Below are 25740 nucleotides of genomic sequence, written 5' to 3'. Positions count from 1 at the left end.
ATAAGTCGTACTGCTTGGTAATAGCATATTGCGGGAGCAGGATACTGCATGAGCGAATGTGATTGCTAGTCCGATCGATGCACCTGGCTCAGACGTTCGGGCCCTTGTCTTGGCAGCAACTATTGCGGTGGAGACTGGGTAAACATTACTATGGGCACTCGATTCATGCAACCAGGCATCCACGAAGTTTTGGTTGTCAGTTGGCGACGTCGCGCAATCATATACCGAGAGAGTTGAAGACGCGTTGACTTGCGGGCACAAACAGGGAACCTTTGAACCCCGGAAGTATCCTCTGCGGAGAACATGCTAATCTTGTTTGCGTAAGGCCGGCGACGCAACATGCACTGAGATATCCCGAGACTTGCTATGACCTTGAGTCTGATCAAATCATGGAAAGCAACGTTGGAGCTTAGACGTTGCATGCCGGCCGTCATCACACCAAGCTCAACCCCGCAAATCCCCGCAAAGCACTACCGACACCGGGCCCGACCGACCTCGACCGAGCATTTTGATCCGCCGAAGCCCAGAAAGGGATCAAGGCCGCATCGTATCCTCGTATTAACTCACGAAGGGACTAGGGCTGCGATGTTTTGTGATGGTACAAGGAATTGCACATGCCGAATGACGGCGAGTACCACCGTCAGAATCAGTCCCACGGCCCGATTGGAAAGCCACAGACGTATAAAGAGCTCTGTTTGGTAGACCAAGATGTATCAAGCATCCCTTGGCTATCATCATGAAGCCTCAAGCACTTCTAGCGTACGGCGCTGTGGCTCTTGCCCAGCAAGTCTACGTCCCTGCTGAAGGGCCAGCTTCACGACCGCAATGCTCAGCAAACCACACATACGCATATGCGACTGCACTGCCCTCATATACTTTCCGAGAGTTCAGCTTCACACAGACCGAGACTGTCCGTACAGCAAAGTCTGCCCCGGCCCCAACTACCACGACAACTTATGCGCCGCCGTATGCGTCACTCAGCAGCTTGGTGCCGAATTTGACGACGACACAATGGGGCAACTGGAATTCGAATACCACGGCCTCAGCCACCGATTTGACGAACCCATACGGAAACGCGTCCTGGACGGCTTTTTGGACAGCCGTACCTTGGAGCAACTTCACCACCGGAATATACTCTACAACAGTTGAACCAACTCCAGTACCGACCAGCGAGCTCATTTTGCCACCACCTGAGCCGCTGGCTCCCCAGCAATGCTACACTTTCCCCAAAGACTTCATGCTTGGTGTGGCAGCAGCAGCAGTGCAAATTGAGGGAGCCATCGCCGACGAGGGGCGGACACCCGTTCACAACGACGTTGCTGGGTTGCTCAACCCAGGTCAAGCGCCAGACTATACCGCTATCGAAAATTACTACTTGTACAAGCAAGATATTGAACGGATCGCTTCCATGGGCATCAAGTATTACAGATTCTCTATCCCCTGGACGAGAATTCTTCCATTCGTCCTACCAGGCACACCAGTCAACAAGCAAGGTCTCGCGCACTATGACGATCTTATCAATTTCGTTTTGGAGAAGGGTATGCATCCCGCTATCGTTTTGTACCACAACGACTCCCCTCTCCAGTTCTTCAGTAACATCAGCGATGTCTTTATTAAGCCCGGAACCGGAGGTATCGGCTATCTAGATTCTTGTTTCCAATGTAGCTACAAGAATGTGTCCTGGGAGGATGGTTTCGTCAACTACGGAAAGATTGTCATGACACACTTTGCCGACCGCGTGCCGATCTGGTGGACCTTCAATGAGCCTCTCCTGGCTTCTCGGAACGGCAAGTCGATTAACGCTGTAGTCAAGGCTCATGCAAGACTCTATCACTTCTACAAAAAGGAGATTGCTGGAACGGGCAGAATTTCGCTCACTTTTAGCGACAACTTTGGCGTCCCAAGAAACCCTGAGGATCCCGCCGACATCGACGCGGCCAACCATTTCAATTCCTTCCAGCTGGCTACCTTTGCAAACCCCATCTTCCTCGGAATAGACTACCCCGAATCATTCAAAAGCAGTATTGCTGACTATGTGCCCTTGAGCGAAGAAGATCTAAAGTACATAAACGGAACTGCAGACTTCTTCTCCATCCAACCGTATACTGCAACTGTAGTCAGCCCACCGCCGAATGACACAATCGCTGATTGCGCCGCCAACATCACTCATCCCAACCGACCTTACTGTGTAACCCAGAGCACTCTCACCAGCACTGGCTGGAATATTGGATACCGAAGTCAATCCTATGTCTATCTGACGCCAAGCTACTTCCGCACCTACCTAAACTACCTTTGGAACACATGGCGTACTCCGGTCGCCGTTACTGAATTTGGGTTTCCGGTATTCGCCGAAGCGCAGAAGACCCAGCCAGACCAAGAATTCGACAGCCCAAGGAGCTGGTATTACCAGACATATCTGAACGAAGGCCTGAAGGCGATCTGGGAAGACGGTGTCAATTTCATAGGCGCGTTTGCGTGGTCGTGGGCGGACAACTGGGAGTTTGGTGACTACGATCAGCAGTTTGGTATCCAGAGTGTCAACCGCACGACACAAGTGCGAAGGTACAAGAAGAGCTTCTTCGACTATGTGGACTTTGTCGAAAGCAGGAGGCAGGCAGAGTAGGTGTCGTAGCATATCCGAGGCCGTTTGTATATACAATAGTCGTATCAATAGTATATAGATTCAGAGCTACCCGGCAATGTATGCTCATAGTCTCTAAAGACGACTCACAAATCCACTTCGATCCATCTTGACCAAGTACTCTGGTCCAATGTCCTCAACCTTTGTCACACCCGCAAGTCCCATACACAACTTGAATTCATCGCTCAACAACCTCAGCGCCAATTCAACACCTTCTTGCCCCTTGTATGCCAATCCCCAAAGTATAGGCCTGCCAATCCAGACGAAGTCCGCACCCAGGGCGAGTGCTTTGAATACATCCGTCCCGTGTCTGATTCCTCCGTCAACGTGCACAGGAATTTTCTTCCCGGCTTGTGAATGCACAGCAGCAACGACTTCAGGCAACGCATCGATGGTAGCCAATGCGCCATTAAGTTGTCGCCCACCATGATTCGACACCACGATACCGTCGACGCCATGGTGGCAGGCTAGTAGTGCGTCTTCGCCCGTCGCAACGCCTTTTACCCAGACTTCCATCTCAGGGTAACATTGTTCTTTCAGCCAGGCTATGTCGCGTTCCCAGCAGAGTGTCGGGTTGGGTGCGTGGGTGTGGAAGCTTATCGGACCTTTTGGCGGCTGTCTCTTGTTGCTGTTGGTGGCACTGGGGGTCTCGCTTCGTTTGCGCGATTCGTTCGCTTCCGTGGATGGTGAGGTGATTTTCTCCTCGACCTTCACACCCTCGTCGTGTTTCTCATCGCGGTTGAAGTTTGCTACTTTGAGGTGTTTCGGCAGCTTGAACTGGTTCCTTATCTCCAAGTTCCGGCGTCCGAGAACCGGGGTGTCAACCGTGAGCATGACAGCTTTGTAGCCGGCTTTCTTTGCGCGTTGAATGAGCTTCTGGCTTTGGGTGCGCTCTTCGAAGAGGTAGAGTTGTAGGGCTCCTGGGTGGTTGCCCAATGCGCCTTTCACGTCTTCGAGGCTGGTTGTGCTGAAGCTACTCAGGCCCATCACGATATCCTTGTTCGCGCATGCGCGTGCGGTTGCTAGTTCTCCGTCGTCGTGTGCGAGACACTGCATAGCAGTTGGTGCGACACCGAGGGGTATGCTGTTCTTGTGTCCGAAAACGTTTACGGTCGTGTCGATAGAGGAGATGTCGCGAAGCACGCGTGGCCGAATGCGATACTTCTGGTATGCGTCAATGTTCTCGCGCAGCGTCGATCCAGAGTCTGCGCCCTCATTGTAGTAGTCGCGTGTCTGCTTGTCCATGCGCTCTGCGGCAAGCTTCTCGAGTTCACCGATGGTGAGGCAGTTCAGATCGTGGGGAGTCTTCGTGTCTGTCATTTTGGTCGGTGTGGTAGGGCAAGACGATGCGACAAGACGTGATGCGATGCGAGTGTATATGGGCCTTTGGAGCGGACGACGAATTCATCGGATATTGAAGGAGACCAGGGATCGGCCATCTTGTTCATTACTTCGGCAAACCTATCTCTAATTCGGCTATAAGGTTGATGATGACGGCGACGATGTAGCGTGGGAGCTATGGCTTGCCGATCTCGGCTCGACGCGTCAATTTCCCGTTCGTGCGAACGTGGGGTGTTGCGCGTCCAACACTCCACGACGAGAAATCGTACATCGCCAGATGGACTCACAAGAAACGTTTGCTTCGAATTATACCATCTCACAGTCATGTAAATTTGTCAACTGGGAGTCATCATGGATCCGGCAACGTCATTGAGGGAGTGTATTTAAAGTAAGGTGAATACGGGACGTCTAAGGAACAGCAGAAACAAACATAGGAAATCTATCGTGGAGATTAAGAAAGGCCAGCAAAACACACAAGACAAAGGAAACTAACAGCAACCTGCGCGGCCATCGTTCGCATCTAGCGCTCACATCCAGAACATGCTAGCTCTATCAAGCAGACTCGGGTTCCACGGATTGAGCCATGTCCTGCCATCGAGAGTCGGCGGCTTCGTACCGTAGTGCTTACCCCATATGGACACAGTGGTGGAGATGTCGTGCGCCAACACCTTTTTCGCTTCATCGATCGTTTCCTGAGTAGGGCGCTTGTGTTTACCCTTCTCGTCTTTCTCCACGGGAATGTTTAGAGTCGGCTTCATTTCGGGATCCAGGTTCCAGGCGCGAAGATAAACACGACCTCGCTCGCACAAACGATCCGCTAGATAGGCAGGCGCAGCGTACGAGACACCTGTCGTCGCACGGCTGAAGGCATAGCAGAGCATCATTGTCAACTCGGGAAGACGCTTCTGACCAAGTTTCATGCCGTCCTCCAGTACGTGGTAATGCGCCGATCGAGCCGTTCCCTTGATGGCTTTATGCGATTGGAGAAAGAAGTTGAACGGAACTGGGTTCGTGACTACGTCGGTGACGAGAAGTCCAGGTTGCAAATTTCCATTGATGCCATTTGGGATTTTGTCGCCACCAACGTTCAGGCTCTTCTCCGTGTATGTCTGCTTCTCTTCTGTTGCGTAGAAGCGTGTGTGGTGGCGCTTGCCGCAAACGACGAAGGTCAAGGTCAGGCCTCGGGTGCATAAATCCTTGTAAGCCCTCTTGATAGTCTTAATCTCTTCGTCGATGCAAGATTGGAATTGGCTTTCGCTGATACCATCTCGAAAGAAGATCATATTGCTAGGCCATTTTTTGTAGTCGGGCTTTGCCATGGTTGAGTTGTAGAGTGCCTGCCACCCTCGAAGACGTTCCTGAATCATCGAATACATGTGATCGTTGTCGATGTTCTGCTAAAGTTAGCCAGTTGTTACGGGTCTTATATACAGGCCACACTTACCTCTTGGCCGCCGCGTTGCAGTCTCATGGAGCCAGGGTATGACATGAAGGCAGAGTCGTTGCTGCCGACAAGACAGGCGATACTTGGGCTTCCCTCCTTACCACCACCACCGCAGTGGGCGATATCCGCGCCGATCACGATCGTGTTCTTTCTTGTCTCCAGACTCAAGATCTTGTTGAAGTCCGTCGGACTGAAATGATGGTTATCTCCACCGAATCGAATGTTCACTTTGAGAGCGAGGTTCGACAGAAACTGGTCTGGCTTGGCCTGTAGAAACTTGGAGCCGACTGCCAAGAGGATGTTTCTGCCGCCAAAGTCTGCAATCCTTTTGACCATTGCATAGGTTTCGTAGCTCTTTTCTGGAATGAGGATGAAGCCGCAATCGTTAGGGCCGGTGACATGGTAGTTGAGGAACTTCCTCACGGTTTCCTCATCATCATGGCTGGCCTCATCATCGAAGAGCGTCTCCCGGGCCCAAATATGATCGCTATGGTCAGTAGGCTTTCCCTCTGGGTCATACTTGAGACCATCTTCAAATTGAAGACCATGGGCCTTTAGGCGCTTGGCGAGGGCCGAGTAGACGTCTATAACTGTAGCTTTCTTGTTGCCAAAGCAGTTCGGCATTGTCAGCATCCAGAGGTCCTTGAACTTTGCTGGGGCGGCGAACGTAACATCCTGCAAGTCCCAGGATCCAAGCTTCGGAATCTTTTCGGGGGACGACGCACCGTATGACAGTTTCGGCTGGGGAAGTTGGATAGCGGGAACTTCGATAAGTTCGTCATCGACTTCGAAACCTACTGAGGTCCATAGGGCTGTTAGCGGATCTAGATGGATATGATCGGAAAGCAAATCACTTACCAACGGCTGCTGACCATCGCTGCCAGCCCTAACACCCATGATATCAAGCCCCTCTTCTTCAAGTAAACCAACATTCTCGGCGGGTAGGCGTAATGCGTGCCTAATCATCTCGCTGGTGTGCATGTTGTTCAACGTTGTCTTGATGACTTGTCCTGGTATGATTTGAAGCAAGCAAGCAGGTATCCATAGCGCACCTTGCGCGCTTTGGGATCGCATCAGCCCATCTTCTGGCGGTGAATTGTCCATCTTCTTGGTCTTGACACGTTTTCCAACGTTGATGCAATACATCTCAGGTGATGATTGAGCAGTTCCGGCCGGAAATTGCACCTTTGCGTCTGACGTCTGGTTAGTGCAAGGAAAACATCTCATGCCTAGTAAACTTACGGTCCGTAAAGTATTTGAGAACGGTAGTTCCTCTGTCGGTAGGTTTCGTTTTCCTAGGTGCGTCCTCCACTTTGTCCGCCAGCTCATAGAACTTCTGCTGGTGAGCACAGTATGGCCCGATCTGACTGAAGATCTTTAGTCGAGCTGCATCAGAGTTGTAGTCGACATCACTGCCAACGTAGTTCGATCTTTGGTACCGGATCTTGACTGTCGCTCCATGCAACAGCTGACTAGCGTAGGCACGAGCATGCTCGTTAGTGCCAATCTTCTTGATGAATTCAGAGACTGTTACAGGCGGCAAGAAAGCGGAAGTTACTGGGTTGATGTTCAGGAGGGTTGCGTCGGCGCCAGGACGAATCGAAGTGAAGTAGCCGCGACCTGCCAGTAAGCCTCTCATCTCCTTGTAACCATTGGAAACATAAAACTTGTTCGCTCCTACGCGGCTGACCTTCTTCTCTGTTGTAGCTTGGCGGTTTTCAATGCATTGAGCTACATTGGCATTGAGAGCACGGATGTATTCAGGCAATGACGCGAGATGCTTCGTTCGGAGTGCGTTCTCGATATCGCTAAGATGGCCGACATAACAAACTTCCGCTTGCATGTTAGTGACAGTTATGCCATTCTGTTGAGTGTATGCAAAGGGCTGGCTCAGAAACGTGTAGTCCTTCTCTTCACGACCATGGATTGGTTTAGTCGTCCAGAGTGTCTTGAAGTCAGTCACCCGTTCCATACCGTCAGCCTCGAGTTGTAGCGCATCGACCTTGATCATGGCCTGGAATGCATCCCGGATCTCGCGACGTTTGTTGTACTCCATCCGAACCCCCTCTTGATTGGTTCGAAAGAAGGCCAAAGAGTACACGTGGAGATTCTCGGGTACCTTTGTGACTTTGACGTAGTTGCTCCGGATCATCATTTGGGCGCCGTCATTGGGAGTCTTTCTGGGGTTGGCGGGCTTCTTGCATAGACCATACTTCGGCACAACTGGAGGGTCATCTACAGGTGGTGGAACGTAAGGGCTGTCGATCTTTCCCAGGGATGGGTTATCTTTGGGCGTTCGCTTCGGTTTGTTCGCTGGCTTGGGTCCCATGTCAGCCTCTCTCGTGGTAAACGATTAGGAAGTAAGTGGAACTGTGCGAATCTGTGTCTATAACTCATGAACAGGTGGACTATGGGGCTCTGATATATGCCATGTTGGTTGCTGTTCAGCGGTTGAACAAACAGATTGTGACCCCAAAACGGCAAGCTTGATGAAGAAACAATGCATGTGCATCCAAACAACTTGACGATATGGTCGCTACAAGCGGTGTTCGATAGACAGTCTCGAACAGTAATCGGTTCAGATGAGTCTTTCGGGTGGTCTGTCGGCCATCAAAGCCAGTGCAAGCCATACGTTTGATCGCACGCAAAGATATTGGTCTGCCGAAAAGGCTCGAAATATGGGTCGTATGGGTCGTGTGGGTCGTTTGGGTCGTTTGGGTTGTATGAGCTGAACTGTGGTGTGGAAATGCGTCAGGCTCAGATTGCTCTCTGAGCTATCATAAAAAACGCCATGCACTGGTCTGATGCTCATGACCAAGACGATTGTCACCTACTGCCAACGGCAACACGTTCGTTTCGCTCAGGGCTTAGTAGCACCTTGCCGTCAACACCAAGACTCTCGACAGAGACATCATCGACTGAATGAATATTGAGTGCTTGTTCGTAATTTTTGCGTCCACCGTGATCTTCAAGCATCGACAAAAGGTCTTCGCAGCCTGCCCACATACCCAAGGCTTTTGAGAACAAGGTCGGTGCCTATGAACCTGACAGACATGACACCCTCCCATATCGTCCAATCGCGAAATGCAATCTGAGTGTCAGAGGAGAGCGCACGAGTGTTCGTCCGTAGATTGTCGCACAAGGAAAGCAAGGCGCACTTTCCTCACGCAGAGAGGTCTGACACGATCGATGTCAGGCATCCAAAGGCCTAAACCGCGCGGAACTCTGCGACTTTTGTCAGCACTCTCCTATATTTGAACCAGGGCAATAGCCCAAGAAAAGGGCGCATATCGAATATAGTGGCCCTGCGTCGTATGTAGTCTCACCGCAGTCGCGCATCTCTCCTGTCGCTGCCTCGCGCCGACGGTGCGAAGGTGGGTCCGGTCAATCGCGTCACGATCTGATTGGTCAATCCTGAGCTCCACCAGATTGCAATCCACCCGCTTTGTAATCCAGACCGTAATCACCGCCAGTCGTGTAACCATCAGAGTTGGATCTGGTCCGCTTTGGGCTGAACGGTGGAGTGATGATGCCAAGTGGAGCGTAGTGAGCTTGATGTACGAAGTACTCCAGGGCTGAGAGAAGGTGCGAGATAGAAAGAAGTGGAGCATAAATAGTCGACTACCCCGCCAGGGCAACTACTAGTATCAATCAACAGCATCAACAAGAACTGAAATTGCCACTATCCTCACCCTTTCAATACTTCCTTCAATCTCAAACCACCACCCAACATGGCTCTCTCATTCCACAAGGTCGCCATCGCTCCTGTCATCACCGGCCTCAAGAACGCACACTTCTTTATCAACAAAGGCTACGAGCATGCCAAAGCCACCGACCCCAATGACTTCCTCACTGCATCTATTCACCCGGACATGAAGGACTTCCGCTACCAGGTTTACCGGTTCACCGACGCCGCCAAGTTCATTCCTTCTCGCGTGAACCCTGCCTTGGAAGGCATGACTCTACCCGACGAGGAGCAGACCTTCCCCGAGTTACTGGCTCGCGTTGAGAAAACCATCAAGTACCTTGAGGGCTTCTCGGAGAAGGACTTCGAGGGTAAGCATGATGACGAGGTTGTCGTCAAGTTTGGCGGTGTCAAGCAGATGAGGCTGCCGGCGCTGGATTATGTCACCAGGTTTGCGCATCCGAACATGTGGTAAGTGAAGATTCGCTTGAGGGTTCAGGCTCGTAATGTAGTTTTGCTGATGATTTTAGGTTCCACATCGTGACTGCGTATGACATACTGAGGATGAAGGGCGTTGATGTTGGAAAGATGGACTTCTTGAACGGTACAGGCGAAATCAAGATTGAAGACATTTCGCAGTAGTGGTGCTGGACTTAGATGTCTGACTATTCGCCGAAATGGATGGGTCGGTCTGCGCAAATAATAGCAACGCGTGAGCAATGAAGATGAATCAAATGAGCGGGTTTCTTCTATTGCAATCTTGATTCTAGATTCTCAATCGATGGCTATATTGGCAACAAGTGCATCCATCGCCGAGCTATGCGTGCTTGCATTCGCCGGAGTGACCCACGGCCCTGCCCAGTTTACACTGAACACAGGTAAGCCGTCAACTGTCACCGCTCTGTCTCGTTCCCAGATGAACTCCGCATTGACGCGAATAGCGTTCGCAAACACTTTTTCCGGTGCAACAGTATGAAGTTTTACCAGATTACGCATGAAGATGCCTTTGAACTGGGCGCCATCGGCACCACAATTCGGCTCGCATTCGTCGTGTATGACACCGTTCTCATCCGAAAGCTCGACAAGCGCCGCATTCGCAATTTCCGATGCGAGAATGAGGTATGCCAAACTGGGTGAATTCGAGGCTTGGTAAAGTTCGACCAGTCCCCCCAAGATAACGCCCTGGTTGTATGACCAAACGGTCTTGTTATTGTTGCCGCAATCTTCCGTCAATCCATCGTTGATAGTACCACCTTCGTTGATCATACCACTTCCAAGGAACCAGGGTAGACTTTTCTCCGCCCAATACAGATACAAAGTCTTCTTTCCATCGTGGTGGACGCGATTGGCCAGATGCGCAGCTGCGCTGAAGAAGAGCTCATTGGCGATCGCGTTTGCGTAGTCCCTTTCCCAATTCCAGTAGATACCGCCATGAGAGCAGTAAGTACCCCAGGTACGCGATACAGCGAGGAATATGCCTTCCGCGAGGGTGAGATACGTGGGATCCAAGGTGACGTCGTATGCATTGATCCAGGCTAACGCCCACCAGAGATCATCGTCGTAGTAGCCGTCTAGCCAGTCTTTAGGATCTGGCCTGGTAGGATAAGACCCCCCATTAGCGTACCAGCCAGCCGGATAGAATGTGTGAGGCTCGTTGGTAATCGGATCGAGTTTCTTCGTGTATTCAGTCTGATGGCACGTCGCGTTGCCAACAGTTGGCGTTGTGCTATACGCACACAGTTCATCAATACTCGCGTCTGGATTTTTGATCGGTGCCTTCAACAACGCAGTCGCAAAGATATTGCTTGCCAGGTCCTGCAGTTCACCATCTTCAGTATCTGATTCCGCATAGTCGCCAATCATTGTCATGATGTTCGCACCATTCCACCATCCAGTCGACTCCCATAGGCCGGTACTTGTGTTGTACCACGTTTGTAGAGTTTCAAGCGCGAGCTTTGTGCGCCCCTTGGGATTGAATACGTCGTTGCTGTTGCTTTGCGCATATACCTTAGTAATGAACATAAAGCTGGGAAGGAGCAGATGAAGGAAGGATGCAGAAAACATGACGAGGCTGGACTTTAGAAGCTGTACGCGTTGATGCTACGCGAAAGCGACGATACAAAACAATATTGAAGACGCTGTTCGGGCTATGAATAACGTTTGAAGAGTGAGCCAAGGGGCGGGGCTTGCAAGTACACTCCGTCGAAGTCCGAGAATGGCAACACCCGCATGCGCTAATGTACTTGCAAGAGCGAGCATTACACAGAATAAGCCACGACAGGCGGAGGCTACATATTTTCTTATAAAAGAATCTTCGTGTGGTCTTACCTCTGAGCGAGCAACGGTACCTGCTTTCCATCAAGCTGGTGCGCATCCAGAGGTGCTGATAACTGATAGGAGAAAGGTAAACGCGTCGAATGTGCCGTGCAGAGCGTATATACAACCCATCCGAGTTGAAGTCCGATGGCGTGCCATATGCGCATGATAGAGTTTCGCACGAGAGCAGCACTTTGAAGGTCTTGGCGTCAAAGCAGCTCGAAGCATACGATAGGGTTTCGAGGTAACGCGGATATGCGATCCAGAACTCAAAAGAGGTGGTAAGACAACCTGAGCGATGCGCATTGAATGTTTCGAGAAGCCAGGTGCTTGTATAACACGGTGCACGCAGCTTGAGGTACCCGTGACGAATACCCCGCTACCGACCACCTGGGGATCGACCGGACTAGACTAGCTGGTGCCTGCCATCGCACCCATCGATCTTGACTAGAAATGGTCTGTGGAATCCCAGCAGTAGATTGCTTCTTCGCATGGGGATCCGACTGGCGCGTGAGAAGCGAATGTCACGGCAGGTGCACCCCAGGATCTGGGTTTGCAATGTGGTGTAACTACCACCCAGGTTACGTTCCGCCTGCATGCTAGTAATCCGTTGCGGGCACATTTTCCCCGGTCGCACATTCGCATTTGTTATTTCGCACATTAATACTTTGTCTTTGGCCGCTGCAAATGCTCAAGCGATCAAGATGTCGTTGCCCAGGTCTTTGACTTCTTCCACCCAACAGTTGCCGGCACCAGGTCCAGCTGAGTCTTTGAATCGCCAAATGGCCTCCAACACGCGCTTTGACGTATGCAGGTAGCCCCAGAACATTTGACCATAAAGTTCGTCCAGTGTGTTCATGATCCACTCGCGCTGACTAGGGTCCTCCGACTCGGCGCCAGCAAGGAACAACGGCCAGCAGATTGATTTGAAGAGTGCGTCTCCAGGTTCAAGATGCGAAATATGATTAACGACGTCGTCGGCGAGAGCGGTGAGGCTGACGAGAGCTGTGCCACTTGCTGGATCGAGAAGAGGGTTTGTGGAAGGTAGTACGCGAGCGAGATAAATGCAGACTGCCGATCGATGTGCCGACGCTATTCGAATCCGTTTCTGTATATCGTCGAATGGCGATGCACGCTCGAACTCAAAAGACCATGCGATGGGATCGAAGTCGAGCGCGCGTTGCAGGAGTACGCCCACCTGCTCTTGGAGATATATGGGCGTGGTGGTCTCAGAGGGCGACCCATGACTATCCGGTAAGGCGAAGGATTCGAGCATTACACGCAACAACGGCCCAGGACAAGAGAGATAGTTATTCGTTTCCGCGTAACGAAGAATGGGGTCCAACTCGATGGTCTCTGGAATCAATGCAGGAAGCGTCGTGAAGCTGAAAGTCGATCCGAGGATATGGAATACAAGAAAGTCTGAAAGAATCGTCTGGCGAAGCCTACTCATCGGCCGTTGTATATACTCGGGCTCACCCAGAAGTTTGATGAGCTTCAGCGCACCATCCATGTGCACTTTCCACTTATCTCTGCCTGACTCTACCAGAGCATAGTTGACAAACAGCAGGATAGTGATCAATATGAGGTCAATGTTCGAGGTGTTCACACAAGTCACGCTCTTTGCAAGCAAGGAGAGCGCTTGCTGCTTCGCCACGAGTGCGTCTCTGTAGGACGACTTCAACGGACCTCCAAACCGGCTCACAGCTTGGTAATAAGCCATCACGGTCGGGCTCCGCTCGCCTTGGTAAGCTGACTGGCCCATGGGGTTGCGCGTAATATTGAAGACGTGAAACGCCGAGTTTGCGACAATGATCTGCAAGAGCAGCGGGTAGGCAGAGGTCGCGGGGATGAGGTCGCGGATGGGATTCTGTCCAGGCTCATCGTACACAACCATGACTTCGCACAGCTGTGTTGCGAAGTGGTAGAGGTAGTATCGCGAGTTGCGATCGAGATCATTAACCAAAGGGTCTGTCATCTGTCGGTGCACGCCAGCAGTCATGGCCATGGTCTGATCTTGTTCCTGCGGGGACGTGCGGGCAAATTCCGGTACCGATCCTGCGGGCACGATTTCATATTCGGTCTCCGGTACTTGGTGTTGTTGCGATGAGCCCTCGTGCTCCCAAACCAACCTCGGCGGTATGTCGTGAGTCTTGGCTGCCCCTTCCGTCGCAGCTGCAGCACCACCAGCATCGTGCTCCATCTTCTCCTCATACCCCTTCCCCATCATCTTGCCCCGGCTCGCAACCCCGCGATTCCACACAAACAACTTGCCATAACCCAGACATTCCGTTCCGGCTGACAAACATTTCTGGCAGCTTGGCAGCGACCGGTCGCACCTCCATCGTCGCTTCCGGCAATTGTGGCACGCTTTGGTCGGAAGATTGAAGGGCGTCACGCTCATTGGATGGTCGCCATGCGAGATGTGTGGACGGTTGACTGTATTGAGGTGCTTGAGGTTTGGTGGGGTGGAGATCTTTCGCGTTGCTTGTGGCGGTCGAAGGGTCGGGTTCACTGGGTTACTAACGCCCTCAAGACTGATATGGATGCAGGATTTCGTCACACCTGTTGGACTGCAGCTACAGAAACCGATGTTGACCGAGTGCGCAGCCCGAGGATGAAGCAAGCAAATCGCATGTCTCCGGGCGCTGACAAAGACGGGTTTAGGAGGGGAATTGCGCGCATGGTTCGCTTGACTTGCCGTTCGCCCCAGACCTCGATAGATCCGTCTAGGCTCGATGCAGCAGCCAAGACTCAATCTTTGCATCGACGGTCCACATCGTGACGGCTTTATGCTCAGACGTCACAGTCACCGCTAGGATTTGCCTTTGGCTGTATGCTCTGAGGCTCAGCACCCGAGTAAATGTCTTCGATTACACATAGCAACAATGTCCGCGGTCATTTCGGAGTCCGAAAACAACATATAGAAAGAATGAGACTGTGATCGAATTGGGTCCTCTTCAAAGTTTCTGCCATATCGACTCATAGCTTCTCATCTCTCCTAGCGTGTCTGGGCGACTCGAAGACAACGTATCTAGATGGCTTTACGATAACTTTCACTGCACCTAATACCAGCCAGCCCATCACGGGAACCACTACCATGTCCAGCGACTCGATGGAGACCACCGCACATACCCCAAGCGACGCGATACCATCCAACAATTCAGCCCCCATGTTAGAAAAGGCCGAAGAAGGAAGCCCACCACAACATGGCGACTCATACAGCCCATCTGACATCGAGCGACTCGGCCGCGAACGCCCCTCAGCCTTCCGCTCTCTCCCTCACGAACTGGGTTTCTGCTTCGCCCTGCTAGGCTCCATGTTTGTAGCCGAGTACATGATCTCCGGCTTCAACATCCTGCTCCCCGACCTGACCTCCGCTCTCGATATACCCTCCAACGCGCAAACATGGCCAGCCTCCGTCTTCTCGCTGGTGACGGGGGCCTTCCTACTGCCTTTTGGCCGGCTGTCTGATATGTTTGGAGGATACATCGTCTTCAACATCGGGTTGGCTTGGTTCTTGATCTGGTCGATCATAGCAGGCTTCTCGCAAAACTATGTCATGCTTATCGTATGTCGAGCGCTGCAGGGTTTCGGTCCTGCGGCCTTCTTGCCTAGCGGTATCATGCTGCTGGGTTCTATCTACCGTCCTGGGCCGCGCAAGAACCTCGTCTTCAGCTTGTACGGTGCTTTTGCGCCAGTTGGCTTCTTCACTGGTATCTTCTTCGCTGGTGTCGCCGCTCAGTTCATGAGTTGGGGCTGGTTCTTCTGGATAGGGTCGATCATCCTCGCTATCGTGGCCGTTGCGTCGTACCTTTGCATTCCCAACCCGAAAGAAGAGAAAGAGAAGGCAAAACAGGAAGGGAAGGGGGTGAAGATGGATTGGTGGGGCACAGCGACTGTAGTGCCAGGTTTGGTCCTAGTGGTCTTTGCACTCACGGATGGAAGCCATGCACCACAAGGATGGGCGACACCTTATATACCGGTCACCTTTGTCATCGGTTGGATCTTCCTGGGTGCATTCGTTTACATCGAAGGCTGGGTCGCTGAACAGCCTCTCCTACCCCCTGACCTATTCCGTGTCAAGGGTATGAAGCCACTCGCGCTTGCGCTGTTCTTCCAGTACGGCACCTTCGGAATCTTCATCTTCTATGCGAGCTTCTATATCGAAGAGGTTGCAGGCGCCAGTCCGCTGCTTACCGCCGCATGGTTTACACCCATGTGTGTTGGCGGACTGATTTTAGCGACCGTTGGCGGGTTGATTCTGCACCTCCTCCCAGGCCGCATCCTCCTTCTCATCAGCGGTACCGCGTACATTCTATCGACGCTTCTATTCGCCATTCTCCCTGTCGACTTCAATTACTGGGCCTACATCTTCCCCGCTATGATCTGCGCTACACTCGGTATCGACATCACCTACAACGTCGCCAACATCTTCATCACAACATCGCTACCAAAAGCGCGTCAAGGGCTAGCGGGATCTTTCATGAACTCCTTGTTGTTCTTAGGTATCGCTGTTTTCCTTTCGTTTGCAGACCTCGCAGTCAGCGAAACGGAGGAGAGGGGACGAAGGGGGAGTTACAAGGTAGCTTTTTGGCTTGCGACTGCGCTTGCTGGCGCGGGATTGATCATCATGTTTCTGGGCGTTAAGATCGGCAAAGCGAAGAGTGATCTGACTCTTGATGAGAGACAAGAACTGGAGAGTGAGTTGGTGAGAAGGAACACGAATGAGTAAACAATCTTGTGGATTTCTATTGCCACTACTCCAGCGCTGGAAACTAGAGTCGACATCGTCGCGCAAATCCTGAAATCCATCACCGCGACACCCATCAACGGCCGGTATCCTCCTTACCTGGCGCCGCAGTCTTACACGCCTTACGATATATCGACGACGCCATCACACGCGGCAGTCCTTCGCTCATGGCAGTATCGTCACGTACAAGGCGGTTTCGCACTTCATGCACGTTCCCGCCACTCGGTATACCGCGCTTTCGGCAGAGCGCTGCTGCCCTGTAGTAATCGAGGTCGGTGTAGTCTGAGTTACCATGTAGAGGCTGTAGTGGTACAACGGTGCGAGCTTGCATTGATCGCTGGGTCGACAATCGTGAAGGGGATATGGAGATCAAGATCGCTCGGTTGGGTGCAATCCCAGAATGCAGATCGGGCTCTGCTCGGCTTAGGCGTTTGCGCGTGGGGCTGCTAAAGGGTGTTGCTGTAGACGGGTCGGCAGAGGGTAGGAGATCCGGAGTGTATCGGAATTGCGCTATTCGTTGCTCGAATGATGGTAGGGTTGCAGTTGGCAGAGTTTCTCTGATAGGTGAATTCGCGAAGTGCTTCGAAGCGTTGGCTACAGATGCTTGTGTGTTTTCCTTCTGGTGATGATCGGTACAGCGCCCGTGTCCTGTGATTTTGGGAGATGCAGAACCGTCGGATGAACTGTGATCTATCTCGCTGGTATCGCCGATGTGTTCACCTCGCGTAGCGGCTCCTGGCATCCCATGTTGTCGGTGGGTACCTTGAGTGCGCGGCAGTAAGTCCCTTCCGTTATCATCGACCTGATGTCCAGTCGGGTGACCCCAGAGATCGATGCGTCCCGCCCGGTAGTCTTCCAAAACCCTATTTTGTGCCTCGTCTCTGCTTCTCTGGTGTTTCATAGCAGTCTGTATAGCTGGTATCTCGTCGGCGTCCTCGCCCGTGTAGTCTGGATGGGCTGCGAGGTAGTCTGTTGTATACCTGACGCTGTGAACGTCGGATTTGGGGTTGGGTTTCGACAGCTCCGCGACCATGTGCTCGTCGATCACGCCGGCGTTCCATAGGTGTTGAGCATGTGCGGATAGCAAGGCTTTCTCAGTCGCTGCGTGGCTGTCACCATAGACGGAGCGACTTCGCTCGACCGGCGTGTCTGGCGCGGCTTCCGGTGTCGGTTTGAGCTTCTTCTTAGGCGGCATTGTTCTAGGGCGAGACAGAGGGAAGGCTGATCCCGATCCGAGTGCGCGTGTGGCCTGGCTTGCCGTGTCCGTAATGATCAATTGGCGGCAAGCGACGTGAGTTCGGGAAACAAACAGGAACGCTGCATGTGGAAAAGTAGCAGTGAAATGACGTAGCGGGACAAGACTTGTGCAGAAGTGAAAAGGTCGCGTCCCCGAAGTTCTAAAGTTGTTTGAGCAACATGTTAGACGCAATAACAATGGAGAACCATTCTGTCCACACTGAATGACGACATGTTTTTCTGTATTCAGAATGCTCGGCTAAGCTTCACTGATGCCGAAATCGACGTTTAATAGTGGGAGTGGTGGATAGTGCAATATGCGCTGCTGGTATGTAGTGTTCATGGTTTCAACATTTGAATCTACACGGCCCTAAGGATTGCCGAACATGTCACCGACTTAGTAAGTATGCGTACAAATGTCGGGCGTCCATAGCTACGAAGAGGTGAGTGTACACGGGATGTGGTAATAGTGCTGATTAGGATGAGGCGGCTGTCGAACGAAAGACAGGCCGACTTTCGTCGACGCGACCGACGCCTGCCTTATTGCGCCCAAGTTGAACGCGTCGCGTTCGCCAACCCGAGGCTCCAAATGCCTTGGGTCTTGCCAATTCCTTTTGCCTCTCTTGACCTCGCATGTATTCGGGTCATGTCGCGTACAGAAAGGCCGCATTCGGAACGGCGAGCAACAAGGTATTTGATTCACTCCAAAAAATTGCCTCCAGTCTTGGCAAGTATCTCGTCGTAGTAGCTTTGGAATGCCAGCCATCCTTTCTCAGGCGTCCCGACCTGCTTGTATGTCTCGGCAGCCTCGCTGTTCGGTATGATCTTGGGCTTGTGTCCACTTCCAGCGGCCGCTGCGTCTACGAGGAGTTGTGCTTGACACGTCTTGTCGAGGGAGAGGAACCAGAACGCTGCTTCGTCGACGGACTTGCCCACGGTGAGTATGCCGTGGTTTTGGAGGATAGCTGCTTTGCCGTCACCTGTGCAAGTGATCAGTAGCGTACAGTATGAATGTAGACGGTGTCATACCTAAGGCATCCGCAATCCTCTCGCCCTCTTCGCTGGCCAGCACGACTCCGCCAAACTGATTGTATACACCGTGACTCTTGTAAAAGCGGATGCTGTCCTGAGTGATCATGTCCAGTTCCCTTCCAAAGGCGCTAAAGGCCTTGCCATGTACGCTATGCGCATGACAGGCTGCATGTACGTCTGGCCGTCGCCTGTGAATGGCGCTGTGAATGGCAAAAGCCGCCGCATTGATGGGCTGGTCACCGTGCACCACCTCGCCTTCCTCGTTCACCAGTATCAGATCCGACACGCGTATCAGGGAGAAATGCGCCGACAATGGGTTGAGCCAGAAATGGTCGGTGAGTATTGGGTCGCGCACGCTGATATGGCCGGCGACACCTTCGTCGAACCCACGCGATGCAAAGATGCGATAGGCAGCCGCGAGATGCTGTTTACGGTAGAGGCGTTCGTCTTCGAGGCGTTCAAAGGCTGGGTATTTGCGGACTTTGAGGGCCTTGCCCGACTTGGTCCGGCCCATAGCTGCTACTGTCTGGTTGTCATTGCTTTCGGCGTGATCGACCCGCGTGCCTGCCGCAACGGACGCGTGCAGGTCCTTGGACGATGTTGTGAGCGCCCGAGTAATACGTCGTGGATAGAGCCATTGGGGGCGCCGTGTGAATGACCCTGCGACCCGCACAAGTGACGAAGGAAGAAGGCGAGCTGTAGGCATGGTCAGTGCGGTAGGTTAGCAATCTATGCAGTGGAAGAGTACAACGGCTTCCCCGCCGGATATGACATGAGGGATAGTTCGCTACGCATCCCTGGGAGTCACTGGACGCGATTGGTGAGCTTCGCAAGAGAGGAGAAGATGGGCATCAGAGGTTAGGCCGAGGCTTGATGGGAGATGACATAAGCGGAACTCGCTGACTCTCCAACACCTGAGCATTGTCGACTCTCGATTGCCTCGACAGACTGACATTGCTGAAGTCGCCTCACAGCCATCTTTGCGTTTATCTCTTGCAAACAATACGCATTCTTCCGGATGGCACTGGAGAAGAATATGGACGCGACAATGTGCAAAGCGCCCGTCCATCGGAATGCCACCAAATGACATAGAGGATGACCGCGGAGACAACTGTTGTTTCTGTCACCGACCTGTTCTCTCCCGTCTACAATGTCTCACTAACTGGATTATATGAAGTCTAGGTTTGTCAAGCTGTTATGAGATGAGCGTAGTAAACTCTTCTGCGCCTGCCCTTTCACTCCCAGTCGCGGCCGCGCCTATCGCACAACAACACGCTACTGCTCTACTCCTTCCCTTCTCACCCGCTCACTCACCGCGCCAATTCTTACGCCTCCAGGCAGCTGGGCCCACTTCTATGTCACACTGGCGCCTGCGCACTACATAATTTCGCCTGCCCCTGCCCTCATCAACGCCCTGCCACGCTTCCACCTCCAACAGCAACCCGAGGATCAGCGCAATCAACCACGGCCAACATGAGGTGCACCTTCTCCCTCTTCTGCGCCTTCCTTGCGCTTCTCGCGCTTTCTCTCGCAGCCCTGGACGCCATCGACACCGACAGCCTAGGTGAGTGAGAAACCAGTCGATAAGCCCGTAATCGCTCTACTGACGTTGAAGAGCAGTCTCCTCCTCTGTTCAAGGAATTCCCCAAGGACCATCGATTGTCGGTACTTCTCCCGCCCCAGCTAGTTCCCAGGTATCATCAGAAGATACCCCGTCCGAAAACGATTTGCTCGCAGAGCTCCACGGCCTCACTAGCACCAACACAACGTTGTCGACTGCCAGCTCCGATGATAACGATGTCACGATCGCCTCCAGCAAGTGGCCCAATCTAAAAGACTGGTATCGAGTTGATGTTCGTTTCGGCGAAGAGACAATAGGAGGCACCCACTCTGGAACCTTCCAACTGGAACGGATGTATGAACGCGTCTACTCAATCCTCAAAAAGTGTAAAAAAGGGTCTACCCTAGACGATTGTTCTATCCGCAACACAGTTTTCAAAGACGGCGACAATGGTTACCGAACAGACTCGGCGATCATTCTCGAGGTTGAGCACGAGTACTTCAATCCGGATGTACCAAATCTCCAAGACTTGGGAGTAAGCGCTACCGTACTCTAATTGGTCATATTCAAGGGCTAACACATGTATAGTACCGTATGATGGCTAGATTGTACCAGAAGATGACCGCAGTTCCCAAAAACTGCTTCCTAGTGTCGAAAGACGGGAAGGGTCCCTTTAAAGATCATGAGGGTGGTGACAGAGACTTGCACTTTTGCACCATTCCAGCCAGGGCGCTCATCACCTACCCAATCAACGGAGGTCCAGTTCAGATGGTTTTCAAAGTTAAACTGGAATGGGATCACAAGACGGACAACCAAAAATACCACTGTAAACCTCTTACGGACGACGGCGTTGCAGAGTACGGAAGCGTACCGTTTCGCAACGGTTTCAATGAAGAAATCGCCAAAATGCACGGATGGAGAGCAGACCGAGTCACCACCTGGGTCGACTGTTCCATCAAACAATGCCTCGACACTAATGCGAAGCGTGACGGCAAGGAATGGCAGGAGGAACATAAAGAGTGCCACCCGCGATGGGAACCGAGAGGGTGCACCAAAGATGAGGGGGGTCCCAAGCCTGAATACCACTGTCCTCCCCAATATCAAGGGTCATAGTAATTTGTTTTCAGATGTCGAGGTCTGGTTGGGCAGCCAAAGGCAGTGGTAGTAGTGCCCTCACTATGGTGTAGTTTCAGACAACCAAAGGCAGTAATGAGAATCTCGTTTGCATCAATATTGGTCAGTTCAGGATGCCTCGGGAGTGAATTCTGCCTTACAACAATAATCAGCTCTACGGGGCTGCCAAATATTGAACAAGCAGAACTTCTGAGACCACGTCGTGGTGTTCATGATTGGTGACTCGTGTTATCTGATTTAGTTGATAAATCAATTGTTTCGATAGCAAGGCTATACTGCCTAGTCACCTCCCAACACAAGCAAACTCTGCACATCCACCATACCGTGTCCACGATCGTACAATATTTTACGCCCACAATGAAGTGGAAACCCCGCAACGACCATGACTGCGATACTCTTCACACCAGCCTTTTTCAGCAGATGTAGCACCGCACAAAGAGTCTCGCCCGTCGACAATACATCGTCCACGACTACGACCGAGTCAGAGCCGATAATCGCGTTTCGCTCTATCTCGATGCGCTTTCCAATCTTTGCTTGGTTAGGAGCTTGGGAAGAGATGTACGATGCGTTTTTCCTAGCCGAGATGGTAGGTGGTGGAAGCTTGCCAGCCTCGCGAATGGGCACCAGAGGCACGTCTACCAGCGATGCTAATGCCGGTGCAAAGACGAGACCGCCCACCTCGCAACAGACAATGGCATCGACGTTGGCCCAGCATCCAGTGAAGTGACTTTGTAGTAGTGGTGCGCAAAGAGCAAGGCCACCTGGCTGCTGCGAGATTCCGAGTACATGTCGGAACCGGATGCCCGGCTTGGGGAAGTTCGGGATTGAGCGTACCATGTCGGCCAGCCGCCGTAGGTCGTTGTGAACAAAATGAAGTATGGAGGCCTCGGCAAACGGTCGTATCGCGCCGTTTCCTGGTGTGTCGTTGACGAAGGTCAGATTTGGACGATGTCGCGGAGCTGCAGAGTCAGTCGTCTTCTCGGTGCGTACCCCACGAGCAACCCGTGAGGCTTCGCTGGTATCAACATGGACTTCTATCACTCTGCTCGCCGCCACTAGATATGAGAATGATGCGACAGGTGCCTCATCTCTCATTCCCGTGATGAACAAAACATCGACATCCGCGCCTGCCGCATTGTGGACAACTTCAAGGAAGTGTTCTTCCGGTAGTCGAGGTCGTTCCTGGATTTGTTTCTCGTAGAAGGCTGTCAGCGCTGAACGGTGTTGCTCCTTATATGCCCGATCGTCTAGAAGGCGGCGGAAGTCGTTACCAGTCGCGTCGGCGAACTCGCGTTTCGTGACGTCGCTGATGCCTACAGCTTGCGCGCGAAGACCATGCGTTGAAGAAGAAGCGTCGCCGTTAAGTTCAGAGAACACGGCGACCCATTCACCGGCACAGTAGTCCTTGCCGGCGCCGTGTTCGCCGGTAACAAGAATGATGAGTTTGGGCAACGGGGGCTTCGGCAACGGACAGGCCCACGCCAACACGTTCCGTGGATCCATCAGGCGCTTGAGACGACCGAGGCGCAAGGTATTCGGCCCGAACGCCTTCTCCGCCAGCACTGCATCTCGGGGGTCAGGTCCAAGGTCCGCTCCGTACGTGCCCATGCTCAACGGCAGCAAGCTATCGACTACATCGTACACCCACTGTACGGAAGCATGCGCATCACGACTGCCATCCTCATCCCGAGGCCACACCCCGGTGATGACGCAAGCGAAATCCCAGTCTCGACACCCAAACGCAGTCGCTTCGGGTGCGACCTCGCCAGCCTTCCCACCGCCATGCAGCAGATGGAGGTAACAGAACGGCGACGGACGAGACTCGACCGCTGAGACTAGACGTTGAGCGATTTTCGACTTTCCAATGTCCTTGAGGAACACGCAACGCTTGAAAGATGACGTCTTGCCGTCGCCGTGTCCCCCATGCATCTTAGACATGTACATCTCGGCATCGAACACTTCTACGCCATCCATGATCTTGTTGTCGCTATCAGTTCCCCATATATCGCCTTTGCGCTTTGATATGATAGTCATAGGCGATGGGGAAGATGCATCAATTGAGGCGAACGTCGTGATCCCAAGGTTGAGTTGTCCATCCTCGCAATACAGGTACGCGTCGGCAGAACAGAAATTGCTGCATCCTTTTGCGACTTTCTCGTCGAACTCCCGTAGTCTGCGTTCGGCTTCGGCATTGTCGCTCAGGGGGATTACCCAGTTTCGCGTGGCAAACGAGTGGGCGGGATAGGCTCGAAGTATTACGCTGAGTACGATACCAAAGTTTGTGCCGGCACCTTTCAGTGCCCAAAGGATGTCGGTATCATTATCTGGACGACAGCCCTCTTTCGGAACATAATCGCTTGGCACACGACCGACATAGAAGATCTCTCCGGAAGCGACACTGATGAGTACGGCGCCGACAATGTTGTCGCAGGTGAGGCCGTGTATCCTTGTAAGGTGGCCTATACCACCCTGTAGCCAGAGTCCAGCTCCAACACTTGGACGAGATCCTAGAGGTACAGTGAGGCCCTCCTTGAGAGTCTTACTGATGATATTGACTGTCTTGCATCCAGCCCCAGCGACTACAAGTGAAGTGAAGGCAACGTCTTGGTCCTCTACATCCCCAACCTTTTTGAGTACATGTACGGAGTCGAAAGCACTCATGTCGATTGCCACCACATTGGATTTGAGGCAATGTGCGCTGTGTCCTCCACCGACAACAGTCAGGCCAAGGCCGTGCTTAAGTGCCCACTGGACGCAATCTTGCACCTTCTCAATCGTATCTGGTCTGACGATAGCAGCGGGGTGTTGTAGACGAGCTTGCTTGTTTTTGACCGGGTTCTCCTCTAGCATCAAAACCACACGCATCTCCAGTTCCTTCACTTTGTCTGCGTGGTGATTGAAAACCAGCATGACTTCGGGTGCGGAGAATAGAAGGGTTTCGGGATGGCCGTCATCACGACGGGCAAGACCACGACAGAGCTTTCGCCAGTTTACCAGAACAGCGTTGTCTTCGTCGGTGTCTTGTATGGTAAAGCCAGCGACGAAAGATGCGAACATGTCCAGTGCGTCATCGTTATTTGCTACGCCGACGAAACCGGTGGGGTAGGAAGCCGAATGGTGGCAGGCCAAGCCGTCGATGTGAAAAATGCCCTCACGACGGAAGACCGCGACGATTCCATCATCGAGGAGCATTTTCAACGCATGCTTGATGAAACGGTCTTGCGGCTTCATACCGTACATGCTGTGACAAAAGAGAACGATGTCGTACTTCTCGATATCGGCACCACTCGGCGGATCACGGTCCGGACCGAAACGAGTACGGTAGATGGCAGGATTACTTTCCAAGCAAGGAAACGGAGCTTTTGAGGTCGCACCCGTCTTCTCGTGGCCCTGTAGCCAGTTTTCCAGCTTCGAAGCGAACAAGACGTTGGGCTCAAAAGCGCTGTACTTCCCAATCCTCTTTCGCAGGCTTCTATGTAGATGCCCGAGAATGCTCTTGAGGCCCGGACCGATCTCCAGAACTGAGATCAACTTGTCTGATTGGTGTACAGGAGCTAGGAGGTAGGATAGTTCTGGGATTATGAAGTCGCGGTAGATCGCCCAGCCGGGTCCTTGGACGAAGGCTTCGAAGCCCGCTGCATATTGTTCGTCGGTCAAGGGCTCCCTGGAAGAAGTGACGGAGGGTTTGATGTTGGCGCTTCGCACTAAGGCTTGCTTGAGATTGTCGAGCGTGGCCATGATAGCTGGCGGCGACGCACGAGTACACTGAGGATCTTTGCAATGACAGTATTGATACGAGCTGGAGCTGAGTTGGAATGAGAGTGCTACTCGACCAGCTGGGGAGGGGATGGGCTTTGTGTGGACTGCATTGTTTGTGACCACAGCGGTCGCAGCGGCAATACACATGTCTGCTCTGCCTTGATGCATATATCCGCCCGTCGGAGTTAGGCGATACCGGTAATGCACGTCTGCTATACACAGAAAGATGCTTGATTGCCTTGGATACTGTAACACATATGGATTACACGTATTACTCCATTCTATTACATGATACCCGATAGAATAAAGTGAACGTGTCTTTCGCAAAGAATTTCACAGATTCCGATCTATCCAGTTTTGCGCTCCGGGAACTACATAGAATGATTAGCAAACATTTCTACGTGAAGAGTGCCAAGCCGAACAAAAACGTTGCGCTTAAGATGTTGTGGTGCACACACCCCATGGTCGTGCAGTTTGCCATGTAGTATGCTTCGTGTTACGAATACAGGATTATTCGTGATATTGCACAGCTTGAATCAGAGATTGCTCTTCGGTTTTAGCAGCGATGAAGACTGATACTGAGAGCACTTTTAGCCGTTCATCATAGGCAAAAATGTAGAGCCTTTAATCCTGAAGAGATTATGACAGTGGCTGGCATCAGGCAAAAATTGCTCCACAACCTTGAGCATACACTACCAGCATCGTCATCAGCATCTCCCAGAGACAACTATGAGTCCAAAAAAAAAAGAGGCGGCTTCGAAGGTGTTAAACACCAAAGATTTTAGATCCAAGGGATCAATTCCAAAGATTTTAGATCCGAGGGATCAACTCCAAAGAT

The 25740-nt window shown here is 52.3% G+C and overlaps 9 protein-coding genes across 9 annotated transcripts; 3 read left to right on the top strand and 6 right to left on the bottom strand.

Moving 5' to 3' along the window:
• Nucleotides 1-736: 736 nt before the first annotated feature.
• Nucleotides 737-2623, top strand: J4E84_005543 (uncharacterized protein; the record flags this gene model as incomplete). Its single annotated transcript, XM_049388139.1, has 1 exon — nt 737-2623. One exon carries the CDS (start codon nt 737-739, stop codon nt 2621-2623), a length of 1887 nt encoding a protein of 628 aa, XP_049244379.1.
• A 93-nt stretch (nt 2624-2716) lies between these two features.
• Nucleotides 2717-3961, bottom strand: J4E84_005542 (uncharacterized protein; the record flags this gene model as incomplete). Its single annotated transcript, XM_049388138.1, has 1 exon — nt 2717-3961. One exon carries the CDS (start codon nt 3959-3961, stop codon nt 2717-2719), a length of 1245 nt encoding a protein of 414 aa, XP_049244378.1.
• A 548-nt stretch (nt 3962-4509) lies between these two features.
• J4E84_005541 (uncharacterized protein) lies at nt 4510-7755 on the bottom strand (the record flags this gene model as incomplete). The annotated part of the gene is made up of 3 exons (XM_049388137.1): nt 4510-5376; nt 5427-6619; nt 6669-7755. The coding sequence occupies 3 exons, from the start codon at nt 7753-7755 to the stop codon at nt 4510-4512; spliced, it is 3147 nt and encodes a 1048-aa protein (XP_049244377.1).
• Nucleotides 7756-9157: 1402 nt separating this feature from the next.
• Nucleotides 9158-9753, top strand: J4E84_005540 (uncharacterized protein; the record flags this gene model as incomplete). Its single annotated transcript, XM_049388136.1, has 2 exons — nt 9158-9582; nt 9642-9753. 2 exons carry the CDS (start codon nt 9158-9160, stop codon nt 9751-9753), a joined length of 537 nt encoding a protein of 178 aa, XP_049244376.1.
• A 132-nt stretch (nt 9754-9885) lies between these two features.
• Nucleotides 9886-11133, bottom strand: J4E84_005539 (uncharacterized protein; the record flags this gene model as incomplete). The annotated part of the gene is made up of 1 exon (XM_049388135.1): nt 9886-11133. One exon carries the CDS (start codon nt 11131-11133, stop codon nt 9886-9888), a length of 1248 nt encoding a protein of 415 aa, XP_049244375.1.
• Nucleotides 11134-12118: 985 nt separating this feature from the next.
• J4E84_005538 (uncharacterized protein) lies at nt 12119-13657 on the bottom strand (the record flags this gene model as incomplete). Its single annotated transcript, XM_049388134.1, has 1 exon — nt 12119-13657. One exon carries the CDS (start codon nt 13655-13657, stop codon nt 12119-12121), a length of 1539 nt encoding a protein of 512 aa, XP_049244374.1.
• Nucleotides 13658-14527: 870 nt separating this feature from the next.
• Nucleotides 14528-16162, top strand: J4E84_005537 (uncharacterized protein; the record flags this gene model as incomplete). The annotated part of the gene is made up of 1 exon (XM_049388133.1): nt 14528-16162. The coding sequence occupies one exon, from the start codon at nt 14528-14530 to the stop codon at nt 16160-16162; it is 1635 nt and encodes a 544-aa protein (XP_049244373.1).
• Nucleotides 16163-18115: 1953 nt separating this feature from the next.
• Nucleotides 18116-18962, bottom strand: J4E84_005536 (uncharacterized protein; the record flags this gene model as incomplete). Its single annotated transcript, XM_049388132.1, has 2 exons — nt 18116-18396; nt 18446-18962. The coding sequence occupies 2 exons, from the start codon at nt 18960-18962 to the stop codon at nt 18116-18118; spliced, it is 798 nt and encodes a 265-aa protein (XP_049244372.1).
• A 2460-nt stretch (nt 18963-21422) lies between these two features.
• On the bottom strand, nt 21423-24881 carry J4E84_005535 (uncharacterized protein; the record flags this gene model as incomplete). Its single annotated transcript, XM_049388131.1, has 1 exon — nt 21423-24881. The coding sequence occupies one exon, from the start codon at nt 24879-24881 to the stop codon at nt 21423-21425; it is 3459 nt and encodes a 1152-aa protein (XP_049244371.1).
• Between the last annotated feature and the right edge of the window lie 859 nt (nt 24882-25740).

This window comes from Alternaria hordeiaustralica (assembly GCF_023758085.1).
Source record: "Alternaria hordeiaustralica strain BMP 2776 chromosome Unknown scaffold_9, whole genome shotgun sequence".
NCBI classification, from domain to species: domain Eukaryota; kingdom Fungi; phylum Ascomycota; class Dothideomycetes; order Pleosporales; family Pleosporaceae; genus Alternaria; species Alternaria hordeiaustralica.
Note: the sequence above shows the minus strand (reverse complement) of the source record. Positions and strands in the feature narration are given on the sequence as shown.